The sequence below is a fragment of the Erpetoichthys calabaricus genome, chromosome 8, assembly GCF_900747795.2.
Source record: "Erpetoichthys calabaricus chromosome 8, fErpCal1.3, whole genome shotgun sequence".
NCBI classification, from domain to species: Eukaryota; Metazoa; Chordata; class Cladistia; order Polypteriformes; family Polypteridae; genus Erpetoichthys; species Erpetoichthys calabaricus.
The window spans coordinates 21,582,753-21,597,742 of NC_041401.2; the positions used below are offsets into that span (position 1 = coordinate 21,582,753).

A 14,990-nucleotide genomic window follows, 5' to 3' on the forward strand; every position below is an offset into this window, starting at 1 on the left:
CGCGGATTTCTGCGGACAATGGGTCTTTTAATTTCTGGTACATGCTTCCTCAGTTGGTTTGCCCAGTTGATTTCATACAAGGGACGCTATTGGCAGATGGCTGAGAAGCTATCCAGCTTACTTTCTCTCTCTCTCTCTCTCTCTCTCTCTTGCGCTGACGTAGGGGGGTGTGAGCAGGGGGGCTGTGTGCAGCTGCTTCCTGAAAGAAATGCTGCACGGAGCTTCGCATACTTAAAAGCTCAAAGGGCACGTATTGATTTTTTTTATCTGTCTCTCTCTATCTCTCTCTATCTCTCTCTCTCTCTCTCTCTGCTCCTGACAGAGGGGGTGTGAGCTGCCGCCTTCAACAGCTTTGTACCGGCGGTGCTTCGCATACTTAAAAGCCAAAAAACCCTATTGATTTTTTTTTTGACTGCTTGCTTTGCACTCCTTTGAAAAGGAAGATATGTTTGCATTCTTTTAATTGTGAGACAGAACTGTCATCTCTGTCTTGTCATGGAGCACAGTTTAAACTTTTGAAAAAGAGACAAATGTTTGTTTGCAGTGTTTGAATAACGTTCCTGTCTCTCTACAACCTCCTGTGTTTCTGCGCAAATCTGTGACCCAAGCATGACAATATAAAAATAACCATATAAACATATGGTTTCTACTTCGCGGATATTCTTATTTCGCGGGTGGCTCTGGAACGCAACCCCCGCGATGGATGTATAAGCCGGACTTATGTATAAGCCGATATTCTATTTTTTCATTTTCACAACTTTTTTCCTTAGATAAGCCGCGGCTTATTGACAAGAACTTAGGCTATATAAGTTTCAAGAAAAGAAGAAAATCAGGGTCTTATTTCATATTTTGTGGACATTATTAAAATTGCTTACTGGTATCCTTGAAATATAATACAACTGCCGTACTCCCTAGTGCTCAATAATGCTCTGGTACTTGAGCACTTCTGTATTAGTACTTGGCCTACCACTGTTCATGTTGTCTCTGTGATATTGCTGTTCAACCTTAGTTAACTCCTAAAAAATGAAGTGTCATTTTTCTGGCTCCCTCACAAATTGTATTAAAACAGCACCAGTAAAAACTTCCATGGCCAAGGACAGCCTCAATCCTGGGTATGTTTTGGAAATGTTCATATTCTGATACTGATAAGGGTATTGTTTTCCAGTATGGGACCATGCAATGTCCTCAAATGCAAATTTTCCCTCTGGGGCCAGAAACTATAATGCCACCACTCCAAACTATTTCTCTCAATACCATTGTTATTCTTTTCTCTTTACTCCTTAAATACCAATTTAAGGACACCTCTACTGAATTTTTGGTGTTCACTTCAGTAAAGTATACTAATTATTCATACAGTCTTACAGCAACAAAAATAATTGATATACCAATGCCTGCACAAGGCTTCACAAATGATATTTAAAAATTCTGTAATCTCCATATCCAAAAAAAAAAAAAACTCACACTCACTGTGTAGTGATAGTACATATCACAGAGTGTACACACACTTTGGATTAATACTATCTATCACAGCAATATTAACATACGTGAATACTGTACTCTCAGAGTCTCAGTAGAAAGTAAAGATCACATACCTAAGTGCAAGCCAATTATATAGTGGTAGATGCAGATCTACCCCATGTATTACTGCAAAAAGCATACAGTATTTCAGACATTTGGTCAGGCTGACTTTTGGCAAACTTTGCACTTACGCAGAGAGTTCAATAAGATAAAAGTATGCTTATCTGCAAGTACAAAGATTAACTACTGACCTCTTTAGATGACTCAAGCTGATCTTCATTTGCTGTTGCACCTTGGGAAAAAAAAATCACAAATACAAGCATTAAAGAAGACATTTTTATCAATGATGGAAGATGAAGAATGGAATTTAAAAAATTAAAACATTTCAAACATGAAAATATAAAAAAGTGTCACTAGCCCTTAGTCTTATGATGAAGTTTTTCTGTTTCAGTGTGTTTAAATAATGTATAGCACTTTTCAATTAAACAAGAAATTTATTTTGTCAGGTCAGGTCAGGTTGGGGAGCATGCACTGGTACAGTGCGTTGCTGCACCCACCACATGACAAAACAGTTCGGGATCCTGGTTAGAAAACCCTAGGTACACATGCAGTCCAGTCCCACCGTCCGGAAATTACCATCTACCTGCCGCAGCCAGGTGTTACGTAGATGTCCCCTTGGCCTGGTTCCAGCCACTCAGGTCCTCAACAGTGAGGATCCTGCGAGCCGGATCACACTCAGGAAATCACACCACATGGCCATATTGTCGTAACTGACGCTCCCTCACAATGTAGGTAATTTACCTATTTCGGGACTCTGTGAGCAACTGCTCATTCGACACAAAGTCAAACCAGTGGTACCCAAGGATTCTCTGAAGAGTCACAGTACCAAAGGAGTCCAGTCTTCATCTCTGGTCACTGGATAGCGTCCATTCTCCAAACCATATAGCAAGACAGGAAGCACCAGGACTGTAAAGACTTGGACCTTTGACCTTTTGCATAGATATCGGTAGTACCACACACCCCTTTCCAGTGACCTCATGATATCCCATGCTCTCCCACTCCACCTACTGACTTCAAAGAAGGTGTCACTAGAGACATGAATGTCTCTGCCAAGGTAATTAAACCTTACGATAAGATCGACATTCTCTCCGCAGACAGACACACTGCTGAAGGCTGTACCTAAAAGGTCATTAAAGGCCTGATCTTTGGTTGTAATCCAGGACACTCGCAAGCCAAGACACACAGACTCCTCGCTCAGTCTCCCGAGTGCCCCGATCACAGCCTCCATTGACTCCGCGAAGATCACAGCATCATCAGCAAAGTCAAGATCCATTAATCTTTCTTTACCAACAGATGCCCCATAGCCGCTGGACCCCACGCCCTTGCCCAACATCCAGTCCATGCAAGCATTCAGCAGAGAAGGAGCAAGAACACACCCCTGACGAATTCCAGAATAAACTGGGAAAAACACAGAGGTTCTGCCTCCACTCTACACAGCACTAACAGTGCCAGTGTACAGGCCAGCCATCATATCCAGCAACCTAGAGAGGGGATCCCGCAAGTCTCAGGATGTCCCACAGGGCAGCTCAATTAATTGAGTCGAACACTTTACGAAAACCAACAAAGGCTGCAAAGAAACTCTGCTGATATTCTTTCTCATTTGCGCTCAATGAGAACTCTCAGTGCCAGGATGCGGTCAACTTTTTAGGCATAAAACCAGACTGCTCCAGTTGCTGGTAGGTGAGCAAGTGATCATGGATCTTATTGAGGACGACCCTAGCAAGGACCTTACCTGGCACCAAGAGCAGTGTTATCCCCCTGTAGTTGCCGCAATCTAGGTGATCACCCTTCCCTTTCCAGATAAGGACAACAAATCCCATTTTCCAGTCAGCTGGGATGACGCCAGTCTCCCAAATGGAAGCAAAGATAGTTTGCAATGCCAGTAGCACAGCCTTACCACCAGCCTGGAGAAGTTCACCCCAGATACCTCAGATCCCCAGAGCCTCCCCTACCCTCAGCTGGTTCACCACCTGTTTAAGATTCTTGTCAATGTTAATGCAAGATCTTGTCAATGCACCAAGTCCCACAATAAGTCTCCTCCATATCGTGCCTAAATCAATAAAGTATAATTAACAATATTATGGCCATCTTTATTAAAATGTTGCTGTATCTATACGATATCCTGCCACTGCCCTTTTGACACCTCAAAAATAATACAAGTTTGCCTTTGACCTGCCTCCCTCTTTCTTGATCTTTTGTTTGCTCACTATTCTCACCCTGTTGCGATCTTACTAACAGGTGCATATTCTTCCTGATCCTTGTCAGGACAGCAAGACATAAAAGCAGCCACAAAAAGGAGCCTAAATTCTCAACAACCATACACACTGACACAAGGATTTGCCACATTATTATTATCATTATTTTGGGGTTTTTTTTGTTTTGTATTTTTTTAAAAACACTCATGATGCCTCTGCAAAGCATAAAGCACTCCTGATAATGTTGTTGCATGGGTCCCTGTTTATAGCACTCAGCTGGTCTCCTGCGCTTGCTGCAAGGACAGCTATGAGGAATGGGAAGCAGGATTGGAGAGGAGCTCAGGGGAAGCACTTTTTAAAGGAATACAGGACAGTTGAGTGACAGGGTTGAGGGAAAGCGTTTTTGTGGCCAATAGGCTGAGTAGTTTAAGACTTGTGGATCTAATCATCAGTACTAGACTGTAAACAAGACACTGGTGCCGATGCTTCCATTTTATAGGTTTTTGATAGCTCTTATATTGAAATAACAGCTGCCAGAGTTCCTTTAAATTTTCTTTTTGCTGATGGCATTTGTTCCCGATGTGGCTGTCAGTGCGGCTGACCATAGTTTAAATAAAAAAAAAAAAGCGTAAAAAAAAGCGTAAAAAAGCAAGTACAAATGTACATGTAATATCTGAAATTTTTAAATCAATTTCAAATATATTTGAATATTTACTTATTTTTCATTTGAATATTCAAACCATTTTTGCCTAACAGGACAGCCCCATACTCAACATGTTACAAAAGTAGAACTTTCCCTACTTTCTCCAAAACAGCTCCATTGCAAATACCTAAAAAATCAGCGTTTACTACATCAGCCTCTCTACCATATCTTTTATGCACCCACTTAGAAAAAAAATGAGTATTGGATAGAGTTTCCCTAGACACCTTTCTCGCACATGCTGCACAGCCATGCACCCATATCTTCCATGCGTTCTGCTCCTTCATCTCAAGTATTAACCTTGGTCTTTTAGTGATGTTCCAATCAATCAGCCGACAATCTAAACTGGCTGATATTTACTAGAAAATATACGATCAGTGATTGGTAAATTGGGCAATCACTTTTTTTAGCATCTGTTTTCCTAACCTTTATGGTAATTTTGTTGTAGTGCTCCTTTGCACAAGATATTATGATAATTGAGCTACCACACGTCTTTTTTTTTTTTTTTTTTTGCTTTTTTGAACTTCCTGTAAACAGAATGCAATAAGGTAGACTATTAGAATATTAGACTTTACATTGACAAAAAGGGTAATAAACAAGAAAAAGGAATCATACTGTGCAATTAGACAAATGGCAAAAAAGCTACTTTAATGAATTCAGACCTTTTTTCGACTTTCAATTAAAATGAACCCTGCTTCTATAAGTTTGGTTGGTAAGCAAGCTTGTATTAAGTACTGTACAGCAACTTACATTTTCAATTTGAAAAAGAAAGATAAGGGATTTAAAATTGCTGCATAGTAAACAATAGGCTTGTTAGATTAACAGCGGAATATATTTCACTAGTAAACTTGTTAAGCATGTTAGCCTTGTATCTTCTTGATAAACATCTTATGAACATTTGATAGAGTTGCAGCTTTTTTAAAGGTTTGTACTTTGTTTATTATTTGGTTATGTGTGTCATACAGTATGTGTTTGGGTAAGAAATGAGTACTGCATAATTAAAATGGTAGTCTGCCATATTTCTAATTATATATCAAGAATTATGAATGTGTAGTTGGTACACTGGAAATAAAAATAGTATATAAATGTAGTATATATATATATATATATATATATTTTATACATACATACATATTATAACACAGTGTGCGGGGAGCCACTTCAACTACCACTAATGTGTAGCACCCACCTGGATGATGCGACGGCAGCCATTTTTGCACCAGTACATTCACCACACATTAGCTGTTAGGTTGTGAAGTAGATAGCAAATAAGAGACGGGGGATGATTAGGGGGGCACTTTAGCTTGGACATCAGGATAAAAGGATGCCTATGGATCTTTTCTGACCACTGAGAGTCAGGACCTCGGTTTTACGTCTCAAAGGATGGTACCACTTTTACAGCAAAGTGTTCCCGTCACTGCACTGGGGCATTGGGATACACCATACCACAAGGTAAGTGCCCTCTACTGGCCTCACCAACACCTCTTCCAGCAGCAACGCAAGTTTTTCCTAGATGTTCTTGCAACCAATTGCTGGCATGGCCTGAACATGCTTAGCTTCAAATGGATGACTTTGGGCTGTGGGAGGAGAACAAGCAAACTCCACACAGGGATGACCCAGGACACAAACCCTGGTCTTTTTACTGTGAGGCAGCATCACTACTACTGTACCACCAATGTGTATTATTATGTCTTTTTTGTGTGTATTTCATTTATGTTTTTGCAGTTTTTTTCTTTTTTATTTATACTGATGATTAAAAATTATTAAAACCTATTAAGTGTATGTTCTGTATATTTCACTTAAGTAATGTTTAACTGCTAATATGAATTCATTGAATCAATGTGTGTGAATATATATTTTTGTTGTTAGACAAATAATGAAAAAGTACTTTTTTAAAATGAAGATTGGTTTTAGATAAGTACATTAAAGAAATTAAAATTGCATACAGCAGGTAATTATAAAAAAAAGCATTATATTATGAATAAATATTTTCTCCACATATTTTATTATTTAAAAAAAGCATGCATTTTAAGATAATTTAATTTTAGTATTTTTAAGTCACTGAACAATTAGCCTACAGAATATCATTTTGTTAATAAAAATTGAACAGGTAGCATCTGTGGGTCTATAGTTTAATTATAAAAATGCCAAATTTAACACTTTAGAAGAACATAAGGCACCTTCACAGCTGGTTATGTGAGAGCTTAACATAAAAGTTTTTTTTTTTTTTTTTTTTTTTTTTTTTAAACACAAAGAGAAAAAAAAAAACAATCAGCAGTATCGACCCTAAAAAAACCTCATCAGGGAACCCCTAGTTTTCGCTATCATTTCCTTTAAGGCCTTTTGTTTCTAGGGTATATTTTCATTTCAGTATGCTCTCCTCCAATTCTACGGTTTTACACCAAAACAAGACAGGAGTTCCCAAGGGATTCATTCATGTACTTCACTTCATTACCACCATAAAAAGCAAAAGACTTCAAACAGATTCCTGGTGCAGCACCACTTTCACCTCAAAGCATTCACTATGCCCATTAACTATTCAGACCACTGCTCATGTTTCCTCACATTTCAACATCATCACATTCTAACCATTCATCCACACCTAATTTCTCAATACTCACTTTGCCAACTCTAACAGCATCATCTCAAATGCTTTCTGTCCCTTTGGCACATGTTTTTCCTACATTTGACCACAACATCATCACTAGAGATGCTCCAGTTAATTAACCACTGATATAAATTGGTTGATTTTCACAAAAAAAGACTTGATTAGTGATAGGTAAATTGGCTGATCTCTTACTACAGTGTAAACAGAGAACAGGAAGTCAAGGCTTATTTTGTGAGAGACAATTCATACCTTTTTATGATAGACAGACAGACAACTAGATAGACAGATAGATATTTATTGTGTCCTTTAATTAAAACAGACACCATTTTAATTTGAACAGTGAGCTTGTTTTAAGTGCAGCACCTTACATTTTCAATTGCAAAAAGAAAAATGTTAGCTTAACAGCACAATGTTTTTTTTACTTATACACCTGTTAAGCAGGTTAGTCTTGTGTCTTCTTGATAAAACCTTTATGAACATTTGATATATTTGTGGCTTTTTTAAAGATTTGTATTTGTTGCTGTGTATCATACAGCTTCGTTTTGGTAAGAAACAAGCACCACATCAGTAAAATGGTAATCTATATTTATAAAAACACCTCAAGAATTCTGAATGTCTAGCTGAAACACTGAAGAAAAAAAAAAATAACAAACACAGTAAACGTATATTTTCACAGCAAAAAATCTGTAGTGCCATCAGTGATTAAACAAGATTAAAACCTGTCAGTCCATGTATATTTACATTTAAGCAGTGTTTAATTACCAGTATCAATTAACTGATTGTGTGAGTGTATATATACATTTTTTCTCATTGTTAGAGAAATGGTGGAATCCTTTCTTTTTTTTTTTTTAAATTAAGCTTTGTTTCAGATAGGTACATTACAGAAAAAAACACCACCCACAAACACAAACAACAACTTGAATAATGGAACTGCTGCTGTTATTCCCAGGCTTGTAGGTGGGGAATAAGACATGGTCAGATATTAATTATTTTGTAGCAATGAGTCGTTTTCAAAAACAGTAACACAGACCCTACTACATGTAGTGTATACGTATTAGTAGATTATATAAGATTAGGGACCTATGATTTCGCAATGCGAAAAACACGGACAGAATCACAGAATTAATGCTTAAAAGCGGATTTTAGATTTAAAAACGGAAATGTGCGGAATTTAGAGACTGAAGGTGTGACTGTTACAAAGCTTCCCAATAAATTAAATGATTGAATAATCTGTAGTTCTATCATTCAAATACTATTTTCTAGTTTGTTGTTTTTGAAGCGAATGCAATTCTTTGTAGAAATCCAGTCCTGCCTGTGTTTGTGCACGTATTTCCTGTATGTTTTTTTGTTAATGGCACCTGAATTAGCTAGGTGCACGAGATAGAAATGTCGAAGCGAGCAGTACCAGATACCCTAACTACTGTACGTCAAAAAAACTAAGAAACAAGAGGTTAAATGCAAAATTGAGGGCACAACAATATCCTGGCGACTTTTACGAATCTGAACAACTTTTCTGCAAGTTTTGCCAGCACACCATAGACTGGACGTGAAAAGATATTTGACCATGCAGCCAATTTTTGTTCAAATACCTCCTTACTGTGCATCTTGAAATAGCAACACCACTTATTTGCACAGAAGCCTGAATTTCAGCTGAAGTGGCTTGTGGGTTTTTCTTGGAATCTCTACAAATGATCCTGGCAGATAAGGCTGAAATCTTGGTTAGTCTACCTGACCATGGCTTGATAACAAAAGAATCCCTAATTTTCACTTTTATTTATCATAGTTTGAACACTACTGACAGCCATTTCCAGATCTCTGGATATCTTTTTATATCCTTTTCCTGATTATAATTCAACAACCCCTTCTCAGAGGTCCTTTGACAGTTTTTTTGCTTTCCCCATGGCTCGGTGTCCAGCAAAGTCAGTGCAGCTCTGCATTAATTTAAATTGAATATTTATACACATACACACTGATTACAATGAATGAAGTTACAGTTGTGGACATTCTCCCTTAATTACCCATAATCTGAACCTGTGTGTGTCAAATTGAGTGTATCCCCAACATTCAAGGGTATGCAAGTTTTGATCAGGCCCACTTGGGTGATTTCAATTATCATTATGCTTTAAAAACAGCACACACAATTATGTGATAATAAATTACTTCTTCTGAACACACTCCCTTAATTAAAAGGAAACCTTTCTGCATGATTACTTTTAATTTTCCAAACAATGGCCAATATTTCACAAATTCTGTCAGGAAATCAATGACAGGGGCTTCAAATAAGTCTTGCCATTTTTCTGACATTCTCCAGTCGGCATTGTTTCTGGTTTACCCTACATAACAATATTTGAAGCAACAAAATAAAAAAAGACAAAAGGAAAACATCCTGCTTCTTTATTGTACCAGTCCAAAAATTGGAGGGGCAATTAACCTGAGTGCCTGTTTTAGATTGGTTATTCATTTCGATGACATATACGTTAAGACTCATCATTTAAAACGGAGTGTAAAGCTTTACACACAATCATTGTAAAGCTAAAATAAAATATTTAGAACAACTAGGAAGAATAAGTACAGACTCCACCTTGATATCATCAGGGGAAGAATCACTTTGTGAAATTCAGCACACAAACACATTTAAAAAAATGACCAAACTATTTCCATCTCCTCATCATCACAAAATGCAATTAGTGTTTTGTCATGGGATGTAGTTGAGGCTGTTAGTTAAGGATGAAAACAAATGAAGAGCTGCATCTAAGACAGGTGCACTCTCTTGCTCTTGTCTAACCTCTGAGTATAGAAGCTACAAGTCCCTGGAGGAATATGACACAATCTTTATATGAACTTATTTGGGTGAGAGCATCCGCTTGCTTGTTTAAACATAGTTGTAATCAAAAACAGTTCTGGTTTGGTTAAGAGCTGAATATCAATTCACAGTCATCAATAAACCAAATACAAAATTGCTTAATGAATGGAGGGAATGGCTGTCTTAGCCTACTTATATATCTTACTGAAACTTGAATTTAAACAATTCAATCTGCTCAGTCATCTAAAAAGAATTTTCAGTGCTTAACAGAATCAGCAAAATTGGGGACATTTTGTCTGCTTTTTAGAAAAAGAACAATGGCAAAGTTTTAATACTCCTCTACCCTGAACATCTATAATTCTCATCTATCCTGCACTAGAGTAATTATTGATGACTGTCGTAAGTTGCATAGTGGTATTCACATTATTTATCCAATCCTCTGAACTAAGCTTTAGCTTTAGCTAAACCCCTTCTTACCAATCTACAAGAGATTAATGTAAAAACAGCAGTAAATGTGACACATTGTTTCACAGTTGTAGAACTAGGAAAAATATCAATAACCTGCTGTTCCTGATAAAATCTACCTAATAATAACTGAAGAAAGTTAACTATCAAATGCATAATATGATTAAACTGTATTTTAATTAAAACTGTTAATTACCTTTCTTTATTGCAACATCCAATTCAAATTTACTTTGAATAATTTATGGTTCATTTAAAAGTACCCAGGGGGCAGTACATAGCTATATCATCTGATCATCTTAAATTCACAAGAAGGATGGACATCTTTACAAAAGCAGCATAATTACATTGCATTACGACATATAGGTCAGACTGCAGCAGCCTACGATATAAGTGGCAATAGCAAGGAAAGAACTCTACTGAGTACCTACGAACTGGCACTATGAACTGTCATATACAAAAAATAAAATTTACAAGAAACTGCTAATGAGCTCACTCTCACAACTGACTATTAGGTTGCACTAAAGTCATAAATGAAGAATAGCAGAAGGAATTACTATAGACAAAAACAAACTCCAGGGAGACAACTTCTTGTTAATGCTGTTAGCTGTTTAACTACTGACATGCAGACATGGGGATTGCTCACAAAGTGAGGGTGTGCTCACCATGAAACACAAAACATAGTGGCCACTAAACAAGCTGTGTACATGACTGACTCCTAAGCATATCAATATGCCCATATTTCCTGAACACAAACACGTGTCTTTATATGGTAGTTTACACCTACTAATTTCAAATAACAAAAGGCCAAAACAAAGACCAGACATGCAACACTATAGTCTGATAAAAGTAAATCATGTACCAAAGCTAAAAAAATAAACAAATTAAAGTGATTTTCTGGACTTTATTCCAGTTAATATTTTAATCACAAATACATAATGTTGATTTAAATTTTCAAATACATATACCGGTACTTTACTAGACACAACATATAATATATACAGTAAATAAAACCGGAAGCATTTTTCCGGTCATTAAAGAAATAACCCTCCAGGAATTTGTCGCATTTAAAACTACTGAAACATTAATTACTATGTTAAATTACTAGAAACAAATAAAGGAAATAACTTACCAAGACTACACAGTGCACTAGGTGCGGATGGTTCATGTATGGTTTTATCCTCAGCAGATGCTAATCCAGAACTTTTAAGAGCTGAAAGGTATTTTTCATAATTTTTCGTTGAATTTAGGTTTTCTTCTTGTCCTTTAGAAAAGAAATTATGTTAATTTGAACATACCTTCTTTAATCTTATGTTTTAAATTATGTTTACATTTTTATTAATCTGGTTAGTCTCAAGTGTGTAATTGGAGTATACCATGTGACACTGAGACTAGCAATAATATGTATTAAAATATTAATTGTATTTTAAAAATGTATGTAAAAAGTGTAGAAATATAGACCAAATTCACTACAATCCTAATCAAAATAAAAAGACCTAAAGGTCAAACTCTTAAGCCACCTCAAATCCTGGAGTGCTACAAAAATTCCATTGTTTCCATTATTTTAAAGCCAATTTTGCTGTTATAAAAAGTAATGTCAATGTCACTGATCCCACTGCGTGAGATATCAATGTTTATTTTACCTTTCACACACAATGTACTTTCCCCAGCATTTTTTTTCACTTTATTCCATTTAACAGCACACAGCAAAAACTGACATGAAAATTGATGACTGAAGAGACCACCTTTTTTTTTTTTCACTAGCATCTTTCGGTAAGTTAAGCCAACTACTACAACTAATGTTGAAACCATGCAATCTCACTTAAACATCTATATTACATCATGAACACTGCAATCATACTATACAGTATATCCATTCAATACTGTAGCTGAACTGAATATATTCTGATCTTGAACCAGTGTATGACTGTGGTTTTAAATTGATCACATAAATAGCGCTAGAAACGGCCAGTGTTGAATAGCCCTATTATTCATTCCCTATGAAATTGCTCAAAGTTTTTTCTCTTAATTCTACCAACTTACCAAATATGTGCAAATGAGGTTAACTGGTCTGATGCAGCCAGGATAGGCTCCATGGTCCCTGTACGTACAGGGAAAACAGAGTCTATAAAGTGAATAAGTGGATGGTGTCAAAACTGGAACAAAAGGCATCACAAACGGCATTAGCGTTGTGGATGCATGGAGTGTAGCCATCAGGTGGTACTGCACACAAGGTGGAAGCTGACTGACAGCTCAGATTATGTCACTAGGAAGTAAACTGCTTGCAAGAGCTTAGAAGCAGTTCCTGCATGCAGTAGCAGGAGACTCTTCTCATGCTCAAAGCATTAAACCGCTGACTCACAGCATATCTTTGTTTCCCCAATATTGCGGGTTCTGAGTTGGTAACTGGCAAGTTCCACATAGTGAATGTCCAGATTATTCAATTACAACATACATACATACATACAGAATTAGGAAAATTCAGAATTATACAAGATAACTAGAGAAGATTTCTGTTCAATTTTTCACATTAAATTCAAAGCCAATAGTATACATTTCAAGAGATTTGTTCAAATATGGTAGGCCATTAATATATGTTTCTCCATATTTTAGCAAATTTTTCCTAATATACTGCATTTTATTTTTTAATCAAGACTTTGTATTTAAAAACTTAATATTACAACAGAATCAAAATTTGGATTTAATAATACATTAAAGGGCATCACCTGAAAAAAACTAGTCAAATAAAATAATGTACACAGACAAAATAAGAAGAAAATATTCCAGAAAAGCTTGATTCTGTGCTTTGATGTCTGGGTGTAGCCTCTTTTTTTTTTTTTTTTTTTTTTGAACATACTGTACATGCCTCGAGTCAAGGAGGTATTGAAGTATTGAAGTTTTGAACACACCCAAATGTTGCCAAAGCATAAATAAGGCACAAGACTAATTGTTATATTTTATATACGGTAAAATGGCTCTGAACAAAGATTTACGATGGACTATACATTTAATGAAAGTTTTTTAACCTTGGTCAATACCAGCTTTGAAATTATAGAGAAATTACTTTTTTTATAATAGTTTGTTTCTGTTTGTTGTAGATTTATTGTATTTTGGTGAAAATAAAATTATTTAGTAAGTGTGAACATCACCCAACATTGATAAGAAAAAATGAATTTAAAGGATAAAGTTTGGTAAATCCAGTATCCATACGTTCCATTATAACAGGCTAGTTATTTTTTAAATTTATAAAATATGCTTCATTTTAGAAAGCAGTAACATGTGGCAAACTAATATATACCATGAAATAATTTAATGCCAAACTTATCCTTTAATTGCACACCAATAATAATAAACTAAAACATTGTTATCTGCTATGTAAAGCACTTAATTTGCTAAAAAAAACTTCCTATTGGCTTATCTTATTAATTAGACAACTTTTTTCCTCCATGTATCATGATTTAAAATAAACTTTCAGCGTGAAATACAAAAAAGAGTTTGATTCTCCATATATTTTTCAACATTTAGTTCTTACCATTTTAATAAGATCACACAAAAAGACAAAAAATGGCAGTTATTCACAGCACATAATGTCAGAACAGTTACTCTACAAGAGGTGAACAAAAACATAAGTAGATGATTCATTCTTCTTCTTCTTTCGGCTGCTCCCGTTAGGGGTTGCCACAGCGGATCATCTTCCATCTCTTCCTGTCCTTGTCATCTTCTTCTGTTACACCCATCACCTGCATGTCCTCTCTCACCACATTCATAAACCTTCACTTAGGCCTTCCTCTTTTCCTCTTCCCTGGCAGCTCTATCCTTAGCATCCTTCTCCCAATATACCCAGCATCTCTCCTGTGCACATGTCCAAACCAATGCAATCTCACCTCTCTGACTTTGTCTCCCAACCGTCCAACTTCAGCTGACCCTCTAATGTCCTCATTTCTAATCCTGTCCATCCTCGTCACACCCAGTGCAAATTTTAGCATCTTTAACTCTACCACCTCCAGCTCTGTCTCCTGGTTTCTGGTCAGTGCCACAGTCTCCAACCCACATAACATAGCTGGTCTCACTACCGTCCTGTAGACCTTCCCTTTCACTCTTGCTGATACCCATCTGTCACAAATCACTCCTGACACTCTTCTCCACCCATTCCACCCTGCATGCACTCTCTTTCTCACCTCTCTTCCACAATCCCTATTACTCTGTACTGTTGATCCCAAGTATTTAAACTCATCCACCTTTGCCAACTCTACTCCCAGCATCCTCACCATTCCACTGACCTCCCTCTCATTTACACATATGTATTCTGTCTTGTTCCTACTGACCTTCATTCCTCTCCTCTCTAGAGCATATCTCCACCTCTCCAGGGTCACCTCAACCTGCTCCCTTCTATTGCTACAGATCACAATGTCATCAGCAAACATCATAGTCCACGGGGACTCCTGTCTAATCTTGTCTGTCAACCTGTCCATCACCATTGCAAATAAGAAAGGGCTCAGAGCTGATCCCTGATGTAATCCCTCCTCCAACTTGAATGCATCTGTCACTCCTACCGCAGACCTCACCACTGTCACACTTCCCTTGTACATATCCTGTACAACTCTTACGTACTTTTCTGCCACTCCCGACTTCCTCATACAATAC

The 14,990-nt window shown here is 36.8% G+C and overlaps 2 protein-coding genes across 2 annotated transcripts in view; both read right to left on the reverse strand.

Annotated features, from left to right (window-relative positions):
• LOC127528918 (uncharacterized) overlaps positions 1–14,990 on the reverse strand; it is a 469,030-nt gene that overhangs the window by 413,187 nt on the left and 40,853 nt on the right. The window lies entirely within an intron of this gene.
• The window catches only part of ubr3 (ubiquitin protein ligase E3 component n-recognin 3), a 279,977-nt gene that overhangs the window by 235,118 nt on the left and 29,869 nt on the right, over positions 1–14,990 (reverse strand). Inside the window, 2 exon segments of the mRNA XM_051930608.1 lie at positions 1,770–1,810; positions 11,479–11,610. Of these exon segments, the coding sequence (XP_051786568.1) occupies positions 1,770–1,810; positions 11,479–11,610 (173 nt within the window).